Source organism: Fragaria vesca, linkage group LG2, assembly GCF_000184155.1.
Source record: "Fragaria vesca subsp. vesca linkage group LG2, FraVesHawaii_1.0, whole genome shotgun sequence".
Taxonomy (NCBI): Eukaryota; Viridiplantae; Streptophyta; class Magnoliopsida; order Rosales; family Rosaceae; genus Fragaria; species Fragaria vesca.
The window spans coordinates 17,613,180-17,627,536 of NC_020492.1; the positions used below are offsets into that span (position 1 = coordinate 17,613,180).

Consider the following 14,357-nt stretch of genomic DNA (forward strand, 5'->3'; position numbering starts at 1 on the left):
GTACTTATAATGTATACCGATCATATTATCAGACTTCTATTATTAGTCTTACGTCACGAGAGTATATAAAACATGTTAAAAACAAAGCACATTGTCACTCTTTTCATATGAACCGGTCATCTCTCTCCATATGGTCAGTTTACAGCAGATCTAAAAATTGCAACTATCGGAAACCCCTTCAAACAAAATCGAAAGTAGTGAAAGTCCATTGGATCGAGTGTGTACGTAAAAATCACAGTATAATATAAGCTTAGCTATTCAATCAAGTTAATGCCCAGTTTGGGAACGATTTTGAAACTGCTTTTGAGGTCAAAAGTGATTTTGGGGCCAACCTGATGTGTTTGGTAACCACCCGTAGAACTGATTTTAGAGGAATCGATTCTCCTAAAAGCGGGTTTTGGAGAAGCAGGGTAAGAGGTGCTTTTGCGGGAATCAATTTCAGAAACACGGAAGGGTTAAATGAATCTTTCATAAATCATATTCTGCCCTTAATCCTCTTTTAAATCATTGGTTAAGTCATCTTTTTTAGTTCTCACAGCACTTTTAAAAACAGTTTACCAAACATCTCAACTAATTCTTCTCACAGCAATTCCAGAAAGCAATTCTTCTTACAGCAGTTCCGGAAGCAATTCTTCTCACAGCACAGCTGTCCCAGACTGGGCCTAAATCGGCTAGCTAGCCACCATGAACAACACTGTTTCCTAACCTTCACTGTCCATCTGAACCAAACAGACAAAACAAGGCATAAATGAGGTTATAGCAGAATGCGACAACTCATGTGGATGCATACCACACAAGCTCTTAAAATGAAAATGCATATACATTTTCTGGTTACTGTAACTTTCTTTCTTTCTTTCTTTCTTTCTTTCTTTCTGCCATGGAAGGAAGGAAGGAGGGAGGGAGGGCCAAGCTAGATGACCTCTCGATCGATCTGCAAAAATGGCCAATATATGGAATGGACCCAGTAGTTTTTGGAACCGAACATTATTTCAGTTGGTGCATTGATCGATCATCATGCAATCTTATCCAAATTACCTGAAAATGACAAATCTCTATTTTATCACATAGTGCTGTGTGCATAGGTTAGTGATCCAGCACTAGCTAATTCTTCCCCTTCCCTTTTTCTCAGGAAACTTTTGTTCATCGTAGTGACACTGTAGTCATGTTACATAGTCAATACAACACAAGTGAACCGGTATCGATTGAAATGGAAGTACCAAATGATATGAAAAAAAATGGAAATTAATATATATTGATAGATATATCGATATATACCACATTTATATCAATAGATGTCGATATAAATGTATATCATCTTACATGACAAACTTCATTATGAACCATGATAAACTTGGAAAATGTGCGTCATTTGTTTTTTGTACTGCATTGCTAATGTACCCAGCTACAGAACAATTACTTAATGGAACTAGATGTATGAATTCATGGCTATTTCTCTCATAAACTCTTTGAAGAACACAGTCCTACAAATGAAGCAAAGAAATATGAACCAGGCACACGACTGTGTGGACTGTGGAGGGGCAGTGGTGCTATGCAAAAAGCCTGGAAGGCCAATTTGCAGAGAGGGAGAGGGAGAGGGAAGAAGAGGAATTGATCGAGATGGCATATATGGGGTCCAAGTAAAGATGGGGCATGCACGAAGGAATTAGAGCAAAAGAGTGAAGTAGGTTTTACCTCAGCAGCAGCAGAATCCATTGTGCGTAGGACGGTGTCCCAGTTCGTGTAGGACACTGACCCAAAGAATTAAGCTTTGCAATAACTACAACCACCCTAACGTCGAATAAAGCCAAGCTTGATTTTGTATGCAGGACTACTACTGTGTTGTTGTTGTTGTTCACTTGTTCTGTGCATAACTTACACATGCAGATGCGCTACTCGATTACCACAAGGAATCCAATATGTGAAGGACACTTCCCCAAGAACAATTCAGCCTTCACTGCCATCCACACAATTTTTTTACAAAATCCTAACCATGATTGACCCTCTTTTTATTTTGGTAAATTACAATCATACAAGTTCATCCTAATTAAGTCTAACAAAAAAACTATCGGTCCGAAATCAAACTCATAACCTCTTATTTAGAAATGAGAAGTCATGTCATTTACATAGTTGCATCGGCCATGAATTCTTCAGTTCATTGTGAAGAAAAAAATAACTCAACCTGCCGTGATTTTGCCTTGATCAATGAATATTTACAATCAAAAACATTATTAAAACGTGTCAAGCTGGTTATGTGAAGATAGTGTCTAAATTTACGGTATTTAATAACTTATACAATTATTGAATTCCTTAAATGAGCCAACGAGAAAAACAAAGAAGGGCTAAATGAGTGGATTTATGTTTAGATTCCCAACGAATGAATGGTGTAAAAACCATGGAAATATGGAACTCCAATGCAGCTTACAGAGATGATTTGTATAGATCATTACAAAAATGATTATACAAGATGGTCGGACATCTCTAAAAGTAATGCAAATTTTCCTCTTCTATGCATTATTGCCGGCAAACAGTTTCTCGAAGATTCATGATTTATGACGCAAAAAAATCATAATTGACCCAAACAGTATTATTTGCATAGTAAATCACTATGCATAATTGCATTTATCTTATTGGTCTAATATCCTCAACCCCTCAAGTCTGGGCTGTAGAGGATTCAAACTTGATATGCCTTGGACTTCAAACTCTCCCAGGCGTGAGAAACCAAAAATACCGGACTTTGTCACTCGTCCCCAATAGTAGCATCAGGCCACACTCACCCGCAGTCGCACAGCAATTGCATGCTACAAGGTTAAAAAGATGACCATACCGATAAATTTCGCATGGTAGTTTTTGTGACCATCTTTTATTTTCGTCCAATGTTTTATTTACGGTTCAAGGAAATACACATGATGAATAACGTGTCAAACATTTACTCGTTTTGATCTTAGATAAAAATAATATATTTTGTGAAAAGACTTGAGGAGAGAGAGTGATTATTTTGAAATTCGGAATGAACGACTTCTCCTTATGTTTCATTCGTTTCCTTTTGCAACCAAAACGTAAGACATGAACAACTTTGTTTTCTGATACTTATTATCTGCGAACGAAACAAGACATTACTAAACTCGTATTCTGATTGTAAGTGCATTCAACTTTTATGAAATATTTTTACCGCGACAATTTACGAAGGAACGCGAAAACAGAACATTGGTGAGAGTCGATCATGTCACTTACAAATCCACCTGTTCCACGTGTTGACACATGAGCTGCATTTCATGGAACGCCCATAGTATTGTAGTACACATTAAAACACTGTCAAAAAAAAAAAAAAAAAAAAAAACTTTAGATTGACTCCCTTCTTCCTCTCTCTTTCTCTGTAGCAATATAGTGGTGTGGAGCCCATAGCTGGACCTCTGCTTTGCTGGCTTCAAGCTCTCCATTGTTGGTCTTTTATGGGGCTTGTCTGCTGAAGGAAAAAAATTAAATAAAAAGAGAGAGGTGTTTTTCTTTCAGTTGGCCCAATCTTCCTCTCAAAGACTCTTCCTTTTTGAATAACTCCCCCATTCACTTTGTGTGTTTGTGTGTGCTTGTTCAACAATCTCATCATCTCTCTCTCACTATAAAAAAAACCAAACCAAACCAAAGCTCTCTTCTTTGTTTCACTTCATGGATCCCCAGATCTAATGCTTCAACACCCACTTGAGCTTTTCCCTTGATTCTTTAAGATCTTAATCTCCAACTGTAGCACAGGGTTTGTTTCAACCCAGAAGACTAGTGGGTAAGCTTCTTTTCCTTCCTTTGGTTTGATGCTGGAAGAAAGTTAAATGCTTTTTTTCTTCTGTGGTTTTTTGATTGTTGGATTTTCGGAATTTGTGTTGCACAAGTCATTCTTCTTACAATGCTAAGAGGCAGACCTTCTGGATTTCCAAATGGCTGACCAAACTCTGAGTTGAACCTAAAAAAAAAACAGTGACTTTGACCCCTTCTTTTTTCAAACCTCCCATTTAAGATTGCGTTGATTTTGTTTCCTCATTATAAGCGGTCATCTGTATTCTGCTTTAAATGGTAATAAGATGAGTTTTGGGACTTCTGGATTTCTATCTCTTAATTCCTTCTGTTTTTGTGTAATAAGTGGGGGGCTTCTTCGTTATGGTGTTTTGTGTGATCTACTGGGATGAAAGAACAAGAGTTTGAAGTTATTGACCTCCTTTGTGTTTTGTGTTGTAGTATGCAAAAGTTGAGCTGAGAAGTAGAGGAGGGTTCTGTTTATTTAGTGTTTAGAATTGAGATTTTGGGGGCAGGCGGTTTTTTTAAAGGTGGTTGTTACATGTGGAGATTTTGGAGGGTTGTGTGGATGAGATGAGGGATGTTATCAGAGTTGATGAACTTCTTGAGGTCCTGTTTTCGGCCGAGGTCGAATGGATATGTTCACACCAGTTCAGATGCAGGGGGGAGACAAGATGGGCTCCTGTGGTACAAAGACACAGGTCAGCACATCAATGGTGATTTCTCAATGGCCGTAGTTCAGGCTAACAATTTGCTTGAGGATCAGAGTCAGGTTGAGTCCGGGAGTTTGAGCACGAGTGAGTCTGGCCCTTTTGGAACTTTTATTGGTGTTTATGATGGGCACGGTGGACCGGAGACATCACGCTTTATCAATGATCACCTCTTTCAGCATCTCAAGAGTAAGTATTTTTAGACTTTTTCATGGGATTCTGAACATTTTAAATTCCTTAAGCAAGATTTGTGGCTTTCAAATTGAACTCTGCTGGATTCGAGGCAAAGTATTTACATCGGAGGACATGGTTTAGATATTTGGTACTTTAGTTAGGAGTTAGAAATCTGCTGAGTTGAAAAGATGAGAGCCTTGTGAATGCATGCTTGATCATGTGTATTGTGTAAAAAAAAAATGGTGGTTCACTATTAATTAAGCTGAGTACTTTTCCTAGAGACAGGTTGAGTATTGATGGATTATATTAATAAGATATTCAGTTTTTTATTATTGTTTCAGGTTTCACCTTATATCAGCAGCTAATGATATAGCATATGGAATGTAAACTCTACAATTCATTAGTGAATTTGGGCTTTAGACTTTGAGACAAAATCCATGTTGTAATATTGAATATATTTGTAATATGCAGGATTTAGTTCGGAGCAGCAGTCCATGTCTGTGGATGTAATACGAAAAGCCTTTCAAGCAACTGAAGAGGGTTTTCTTTCTGTAGTTACCAGGCAGTGGCCTCTTAAACCACAAATAGCAGCTGTGGGATCTTGCTGCCTTGTTGGTGTTATTTGTAATGGAACTCTGTATATCGCCAACCTTGGCGATTCCCGTGCTGTTTTGGGGAGGGTTGTGAAGGCAACAGGGGAGGTACTCTCAATTCAGTTGTCACAAGAGCACAATGCATGTATAGAATCTGTGAGACAGGAGCTGCATTCTTTGCACCCAGACGATCCACAGATTGTACTTTTGAAGCATAATGTATGGCGTGTAAAGGGAGTAATACAGGTAACATTTCTATTGTATGTCAAGTAGTATACATGAGTATCTTTGCAACAAATATCACATATTTAACTTATCTACTTTCCATTGCACCTAGATTCTAAAACTAGTGCCTTTTGGCTTTGCGATCCCCCTTCCAAGAGACATTATTGGTTGCATTTGTGATGTCAATGAGTTCATCTGAGTTTTCAGTCGAGGCAGTTTTTTTTTTCTTATCTCTTTTTTTTTCCAGTCAGTCTTAAATTTTTGTAGACCAGAAAACAATATGGACTTAAAGTCTGCTAACCTTCTTTTGATGCATCGTTTGAAATTATTCTCCTTGGTTCCTTGTAATTTCTATATAAGTGCTTTTGTTTTTAATTACTTTTATTTTTCCAATCGGTCTTAATTTTTGTAGACCGGTTAACAATATGGACATAAAATCAGTTTACTTTCTTTTGATGCATCGGTTGAAATTTTTCTCCTTGGTTTCTTGTAATTTCTAAACAAATGCTTAAATTCAATGGGTCTATTTTTCACTTCCAGAAAAAGCTTCACATAATGTAAGTAGTTTGCATATTTGATCTTTCCTGACCATGTTTTAACAAAATAATCAAATTCAGTTTCAGATAGGGGAACATATTGTGAAGTAGTTGGTATCTTTTCACATGTTAATGAAGAGTGATGGCTCTTGTAGCAAGCATTACTTAAATGGAGTATGCCCTGGTATTTCATGTGATGAATAGAAAAGATGATAACTTAAAGGTGGAATGTTAACTATTTTACTCTAATTGTACTACTGTTCCATCCAGTGGTACAATTAAGTGAAGTGTTGCTAAAAAGTTTTTCTATTTTTTATTACCAGTATTACAAAGTAAATGGTTACATGATACATTTGATCCTGTTTGTGCTGACTCTGATATTTTAACACTTACCTCTTGCAGATTTCTAGATCTATTGGTGATTTCTATCTAAAGAAGGCTGAATTTAACAGGGAGCCTTTGTATGCCAAGTTTCGTCTTCGGGACCCTATCAAAAGACCAATATTGAGTGCTGACCCTGCAATTTCAGTGCTCCAATTGCAACCACATGATCAATTCATTATATTTGCTTCTGATGGACTCTGGGAGCACCTCAGCAACCAGGAAGCAGTTGATATAGTTCAAAATCATCCCCGAAATGTAAGAATTTTTATATCTTTTTATCAGCTATATACACCGGTACATTGACAATAAACCCATTTATCTTTTGAATAGGAACACTAAAGGAGATTCAGATTTAACTATTATGTCTCAGAAGTTTAATAAATTAACACTATCACTTGTGTAAGATTCCCATATCCTATTTTCTTTGGTGATTCCAAATAGCAAACAAAAAATTTGGGGGAAACACATAGATCACAGGATGCCTACCTAGTACATCTCTAAGTTGGTCTCCCATTCTAGATCTTCATTTCACAGAATGCATAGCTGGTTAGTTTAGACAGAGATTGCCTTTTCAGCATGATTTCAGGGAATTCCATGGGGAGTTTATTAAACGTTATAATACAATCAGAACTGTTCTCATGGTCACTTAACCTTGGATTTAAAATGAACTTTTGAGAATAAGATATGAATGCATTTAGTATTCTAATCTCAATCCTTGAATTCTTGATAAAAAATCCAATGGTTGGTGGTGACCATAAGTTTCTTGATCACCAGCTGACCACAAGAACACTACTCATAATACAATTAGGATGTCATGATGTTCTTAATCAGTGAAGAACTTGTTGCAAGTTGTAGAAATCTAATCGTCTATTTCTATTGAGTGCTTGTATGAATCTCGTACCTAGTGCTGCAAAAAAAAAAAAAAAAAAAAAAAAAACTAGTATTAGTGAACTTTGGGATCAATGTACTAGAGTTTATAAAAGCCACAGCTGATAACAGGAAGAAATGATGCCAGCATTTGTGATTTGAATGATCTTATGTGAATTGTTTTTGATCTTTGTGTACACCTTTCTCTTGTAGCCTGTCACTGTTACATGTTGTCCCATTAAAACTCTTGTTTGCTTAACCTGATGCAGGGAAGTGCAAAGAGGTTGGTAAAAACTGCCCTGCAAGAAGCAGCTAAGAAGAGAGAAATGCGGTATTCAGACTTGAAGAAGATTGACCGTGGTGTTCGTCGCCATTTCCACGATGACATAACCGTGATTGTTGTGTTTCTTGACTCAAATCTTGTGAGCAAGGCTACTTCTGTCAAGTGCTCAGTGAGAGGGGGCGGTATCAGCCTGCCTCCTAATACTCTGGCTCCTTACACGACTACAGCAACGGAAGCTGGCAACACCTGATCATTAAACAAACTGTATCTCAACGTGTGTTTGTACCATTCTCTTGTGTGAATACAACTAGGGTAGAGCTTCCAAGCCAGACTGCAGGGAATGGGCCGTCAATTCTTTAATGTACAACACTGTAACTTTTAACTGGAATCTAATACTTGCATTTAGCTTCTTTCCATGCCCAGAAACAAAGAAGAACTGGAGAAGACAACTTCAAGGCGACTCTCAGTAATCCACAATAGCTACATTCCTTATGACACTGTTCTTTATCCTTTTCTCATTTTGCTTTTCATTTATCTTGAAATTTCAGATCTGTAAATTGTATGACATGGCAAATTAAGCTTTTGCTTCCATTTCATTGCTTGTCTGTTCTTTATATCTACTGTCTATCATAATTGGAAATGTAGCACATATTTAGAAGGGTTCGATTGAACAGAATGCTCTGGAAATATCTACAGTAGCCATGTATTCTGGGCATTATGTAGGTTTTCTGGTACACTAGACGGGCACAATCCTCAATGCCACTAGTCTATACACTTCAGGATTGTGTTAGATAACAACTGCAAAACACTATCCATCTCTGAAATTGTGGAAGCTCCATCATCACAATCCCTCATTCCTTCTTTACATTTCTTTCAAGAGAGAATCAAGCAGCAATGTCCCTTGTTCTTGTTACATGGATAATCTGATCAGGGTCTAGGGCGTTACTTTGATAAGCCTGAGAAATAATATTCGGTGAGACAGTTTTGTCACGTAACACATTCATTTTCTCTGGTTGTATCATCAATCATATCTCCAACCATACAAATTCATATCTAAAAACATTTATATGTAAAAAGTACGCTTGGATTTAAATTATCTACACAATTAGTTTAGAAGAGAGGAGACACTAGGTTCATATCTCTATGGTATACCTTATAGAAGTATAGAACTACAGCAAGTTTGACTATTTGGTAGCAAAATACAGCTGAGCTCTTTTAGATGCTCCAAGTCCATAGCAAACTTTGAGGTACTCCCTAGATCCTCGGGTGTCATTCTCAAGCAGATGTTGCATAAAATACTATTAGAATCTGTTGGGAGTATTAGAATCTGTTGGGAACTCAGTAGAGTAAAATTTGAAAACGGTAAAAATAAAAATAAATAAAGAACACACATTCTTACCTAATACCTATGTTTTAACATGTATATAGAGAATATGAAATAACATAGTTGACTAATTTACTGAAGGCACATATTTTACCCCTTCTAGAGTTCTAGATATGCACCTCTAGTCCATCATAATCTGTTAATGTTGTAGTCATTTACAGATAAAAAGCACACATTTTCAGGTTCTTTTGTTTACTCAGATACATTCAAGGGAAGCATATGATGCTGTGAATGGCCTGCCAAGTTCATGTGGAACTCAGATCAGAGCTGGCATGGTACTCAGTACTACTCATTGCAGATTGGTACCACCCTGGTCCAAACAAGATACTTCTTTTTCTTTATGTCACTCGCACACACAGATTGGTACTTGAAATCCTTGCAAAATCTAAGTACCAATGTACTATTAGTCTATTTACCAAAGATTTCACTTCTTTGATGGCCTAGATTTTGTCTCTCACCAAATGTCCTAGTTAACTAATAATTTTGGCCTTGAAAATCCAGACATATAATCTCGAATCGCACAAGAGTAATCGTTCTGAAGCTCTGCAGAGACTTCAAAGTCCAAACTCAGATTCTATCCAAAGCTTTCAATGCCTATATCAGTTGTCATTCTCAGACCAATAGACAAATTCTATTAATAACCAACTATTTCCCATACTTCAGCAAAGAAGCATTTTTGATTCAGCAATAGTAGTGCAGCTCATACACAACAACCTCCATCAATATAAACGTCTGTTTTGACTCATGTTTTTGAATCAGCAGGGTAACTTTTTTCTTGAAAATTTTGTATAATGTTGTTTTCTTGAAAAACGAAAGATGAATTTACGTGAAGGGGTTGAAAGATTTCAACATCCCTGTTTCTTAACGGTGAATATGGGAAACCAAATTTCTAATTCCTATAGATTTGTAATCCGCAAAACAAACGTGACATAAGTTTGTGTTGATTAAACCCCATGCCAACCAAAGTGAAACAGTATGAAAGGTGACTACCTTCTAATTATGTTTTAGAAATCTTAATTATTTTCATCAACTCTCTTTTTCTTTTTTTTTGATACATTTCATCAACTCTCTTACACCTGAAATGATGTTCATGAAATCCACCACAAAACTTTTTCTTCTGTTTTGGCCAAGCTCCTCAGAGAAGGTTGAAGTATTGAGAAAAAAAAAATTGGCTCCCTCCTTCAAATATTACAAAAATCTTATTTTATTCTTTGAAAGAAGAAGAAGGACAACAAAGACATGACAAAAGCACACTCTCTGGTTTGTGCAGTGGTGACCACCCTTTTATCTGTATATTTGCCAAGTTTGACTCCTCTTTTTACTCACCAGTCTCTCTGCCACTATGGAGGGACTTAAAACCTGTGTTTAATGGTTCAAGACCTTTCCTTTTCTCTTTTTTAGTTATTTGCCTGTGTGACTCACTCACTCACTCTGCTTGCTGCCATGAGATGCATGCCAACTTGGTTCAAATTACCAAATGCAAGACAAGAACAACACTGTCTCTCTCTCTCTTTCTCGAGCCCCAACCTTCTTTCCTACCTAGGGTTTATCTCCCTCTCTCTCTCTCAACCTCTCTGTTTGAAATTTTGAATAGTCATTTTTAGCAGAAAACTGATTTATCACCAGAAACAAACATCAAATAAAATAAAACACTACCTGCTCTTTTGTGTGTTACCTCTGTCCCCTGTTGTAGGAGATGAACTGGGTTTTGGCTCTCAGAGAGCTACATTTTTAGCTCTTGAAAACTCTCCAAAAACTAGACTTTCTACTTTGTTTCTGTAAAACCCAGTTCAGACAACACCACATTCTCCATTTTAGGCTTAACCCCACTTCCTTTTTACCCCAAAAGAAAACCTAGATTCCTCAAAAATTTCACCTTTCTCACTTTACCAAACCAGTGTTCTATTCTTTTGGTTTCTTTTATCCCTCAAAACCAGAAAAGGCTCCAACTTTAGAAGAAGAAGAAGAAGAAGAAGAGCTAGATGGGGTGTGTAGCCTCAAAGCTAGAGGAAGAAGGAGTAGTAGTAACAATATGCAAAGAGAGGAAGCGGCAGCTGAAATTAGCAGTGGAGAAAAGATGTGCTCTTGCAGAAGCACATTGCAAGTATTGTCAAGCTTTGTGTGCAGTAGCTGCATCCATCAACCTCTTTGTTTCTCGCTACTCTTCTCCACCTTCACCTTTCCTCATCACATTTTCACCTCCTTCTCCTCCTCGTCAGTCTCACCCTCATCCTCAACTCACTCATGAAAATGTGATAACCAACCCAATGTTCCTCCAGCAAAGGCCTTCTGAGTCGACTCATGAAGCCATTCCCTGTGGTTCTTGTGCTTCCTCTTCTTCGACGTCCTCGGAGTGTTCCGAGGAGGAGAGAAGAGTAGAAGAGGAGCAAAACCCACATGAGCAAACAAGAGTGGAGAGAGCAGAGAGGGAGGAGCAGGGTTTTGGGTATTTCTATATGCAAATGCCACCAGCAATGCCATCACCACAGATGGATTTCGGGTGGGATTTCTTCAACCCTTTTGAGGGGGTTAGGCCGGAGGTTATAACCGGGTACAGGAGGAGCACCGAAGAGGACTTGAGGGCGGTGAGGGAGGAAGAAGGGATACCTGAGCTAGAGGAGGAAGGGGAGAGAGAAGTGGAGCAAGAGAAGAAGGTTGTTGTGGTGGAGAATGGAAATGGGGGTGAAGTGGTGAAAATGATGGATGAAGCTAATGTGAGCCAGGGAGAGACTAAAGGGTTATCTGTGATTGATACACCAGCTGAAGGGAGGGAGCTCTTGGAAGCATTGAAGGACATTGTGGACCTTTTCTTGAGGGCTTGTGAGTCTGCAAAGGATGTGTCTAAAATGCTGGATGCTAATAAGGTTCAGTTGCAGTCTGGTTTGGAGGAAATAAAAGGTGGGTGACTATTTTCTTCTTTCAAACTGAAATTTCAACCATTTACCCTATACTTTGCTTGAGTTCTGTTTTCTGGTTTACACCATATATATGCTGATCTGCAAGGGTTTTGGTCTGGGCTATACTTAATTTGCTGTTCTGATGTACAAAGGCTTTGGTGATGAACTGATAACTATATCATTTGTATTCATGTGCTACTTTTGCATATATCCTGCCTTCACTGTTATCCATTCTGAAACTTATTATGCAGCTAAGGAAAGATTTTATTCACATTCTGGAAAAGCATGATTCATGGTTTGAGTTGTAATGAGTTATTAGCTATTTTAAGTGCTTATGTTTTTCTTTGAGTTATGATTGTCTTTCAGTCCTTCACTCGTGTTCAGTAGGAGCAACAATGATAGGGTATTTGTTCCAAAAGTTGCCATTTTTTCTCTTAATTCTTGAATTATGCTTCATTATGTCATTGTGCTGATATGTATGTTATTGCACAAGGTAACAACCTAAACTCTCTTTTCTTTTAACTTTATTGAACTAAAAAGAAAGTTTGCCAATTGGCCAAAGAAATGAATTCAGATTTACCAAAAGAATTTCTCCCTTTTCAGTTATTCCCCACTATGGTTCTTTTCCTCTCATCTTCTGAAAAGATGGTGGGCACAGTAGCTTTAATGTCTCTTTTCCAGATATTGTATTTATCAAATTCCAAAACCAAACTCCAAATCTTGCAGTTTAGGCCAAAGTAGGAACATTTTTGCAAGTGATCATCTTCTTTTTCATTTCAGTAACTAAGATTCAATCTCAGAGTAACAGTAATAAGTTTCTGTACCCTGTTTCCCAATCCGCATAATAGTAATAGTTCCTCGCTGATCCTATATTAATACAGAGAACTCAACAAAGCTAATTCAAGCTAAATCATGGCATTCCACTTCATCATTTAAGGCATCATCGTGTAAAAGTCTTGTGACGTCCAGCTCCAAAAGCTCTACAATATGGACGGAATTTAGCAATGATCTGTTTGATGATTATGGAGGAATGGATTCAGGAAGTCATTCACTTACCTTAGGAAGGCTATATGCATGGGAAAAGAAGCTCTATGAAGAAGTTAAGGTGAGCTGAATGATGCTAAAAGCCATGTAATAACCCCCACATGTGCCTATGATAGGGTGCTATATCATTTTGGCTGCTATTCAAGTGAATTTGTCTTCCTGTTGTTTCACTAATGTGTCTGAGTGTTTGGGTTTGACATTGTAGGCTGGAGACATGACACGGAAGCTTTATGAGAAAAAATGCTCGCGTCTTAAACATCAGGATGTCAGAGGAGATGATGAACTGACCACAGACAAAACTCGAGCTGCAGTGAAAGATTTATACGCTAGGATCTTGGTTGCAATTCGGAGTGCCGAGTCAATCAGCAAGAGAATCCAGATTCTGAGAGATGAAGAACTGCAGCCCCAAATTGTTGAACTGTTGAAAGGGTATGGAAGTTAACAGATACAACTAAGCAGTCTCCCAAATTAGTTTCACTTAGGGTTTCATCGGTATTCATTTTCCTTGTATCTTGTGCAGCTTAATGCGCACCTGGAAAATTATGTTGGACTGTCATCAAACCCAAAACAAGATTCTAGTCCAGGTAAAATCTTTTGCTGGTTCCACATTCGGAAAATTCTGCAACAACTCCCACCGGCTTGCAACTCTGCAGCTCGAGGCTGAGCTTTTAAACTGGCATGGATGCTTTACTGAGTATGTTGCAGCACAAAAAGCATATGTTGAAGCCCTCCATGGTTGGCTGACCAAGTTTGTGGCACCTGAAGAAGAATTTTACTCTAGGGGGAGGAGTTCAGCTGTGCCATACGGGGTCAATGGCCCCCCATTGTTGGTGATCTGCCGTGACTGGTTAGCTTCCATGGAGAAGCTACCTGATAGGGTTGTGACTTTTGCATTGAAAAGCTTTTCAAAGGATGTAAGGGCTCTGTGGACTCAGCAAGGTAAAGAACAGCAACAAAAAAGGAAAGTTGACAGCCTAGCAAAAGAGCTCGATCGCAGAATTCTGGCATTCCAGAAGTCAGAGAGCAAGTTTCTTGAGCCAAAGCTCACAGAGCATAAATCTGAGCCGGATATGGATCATCAGAGTGAGTACTTGACAGAGAAGAAGGATCAGCTAGACATGTTCAGAAGAAAACTGGATGTAGAGAGGGAAAAGCACCAGAATTACATGCAAGAAACTCAGCGGGTCACATTGAATGGATTTCAAACTGGATTTTGTGCAGTTTTCGAGTCCCTAAAAGAGTTCTCAGAGGCTTCTCAGAAAATGTACAGTGATCTCGTGACCTACAATGACAGCGTTGATAAAGTTGGAAACCCATCATACATAGAGGGTACCAAGGTTGAAGAGAATGGCAGCAGATAACATAATAGGTTTCGAGAGTTTCGAATTGTTGACTATTTTGATTTGTATATATTGTGTCAAAGCAGCTCGCTGAGACACAATTATTTATGTTTAAGGGTGGGTTGTAGCTATGAGTT

General features: G+C 38.1%; 3 protein-coding genes across 3 annotated transcripts; all 3 read left to right on the plus strand.

Moving 5' to 3' along the window:
* Nucleotides 1–3,465: 3,465 nt before the first annotated feature.
* On the plus strand, nucleotides 3,466–8,203 carry LOC101292175 (probable protein phosphatase 2C 28-like). The gene is made up of 5 exons (XM_004290690.1): nucleotides 3,466–3,775; nucleotides 4,225–4,682; nucleotides 5,139–5,506; nucleotides 6,424–6,660; nucleotides 7,542–8,203. The coding sequence occupies exons 2-5, from the start codon at nucleotides 4,364–4,366 to the stop codon at nucleotides 7,803–7,805; spliced, it is 1,188 nt and encodes a 395-aa protein (XP_004290738.1). The 5' UTR covers nucleotides 3,466–3,775; nucleotides 4,225–4,363; the 3' UTR covers nucleotides 7,806–8,203.
* A 4,660-nt stretch (nucleotides 8,204–12,863) lies between these two features.
* On the plus strand, nucleotides 12,864–13,331 carry LOC101292471. Its single transcript, XM_004290691.1, has 2 exons — nucleotides 12,864–12,941; nucleotides 13,086–13,331. Exons 1-2 carry the CDS (start codon nucleotides 12,867–12,869, stop codon nucleotides 13,320–13,322), a joined length of 312 nt encoding a protein of 103 aa, XP_004290739.1. The 5' UTR covers nucleotides 12,864–12,866; the 3' UTR covers nucleotides 13,323–13,331.
* Nucleotides 13,332–13,404: 73 nt separating this feature from the next.
* LOC101304942 lies at nucleotides 13,405–14,241 on the plus strand. Its single transcript, XM_004292586.1, has one exon. It carries the CDS (start codon nucleotides 13,405–13,407, stop codon nucleotides 14,239–14,241), a length of 837 nt encoding a protein of 278 aa, XP_004292634.1.
* The last annotated feature ends 116 nt before the right edge of the window (nucleotides 14,242–14,357 follow it).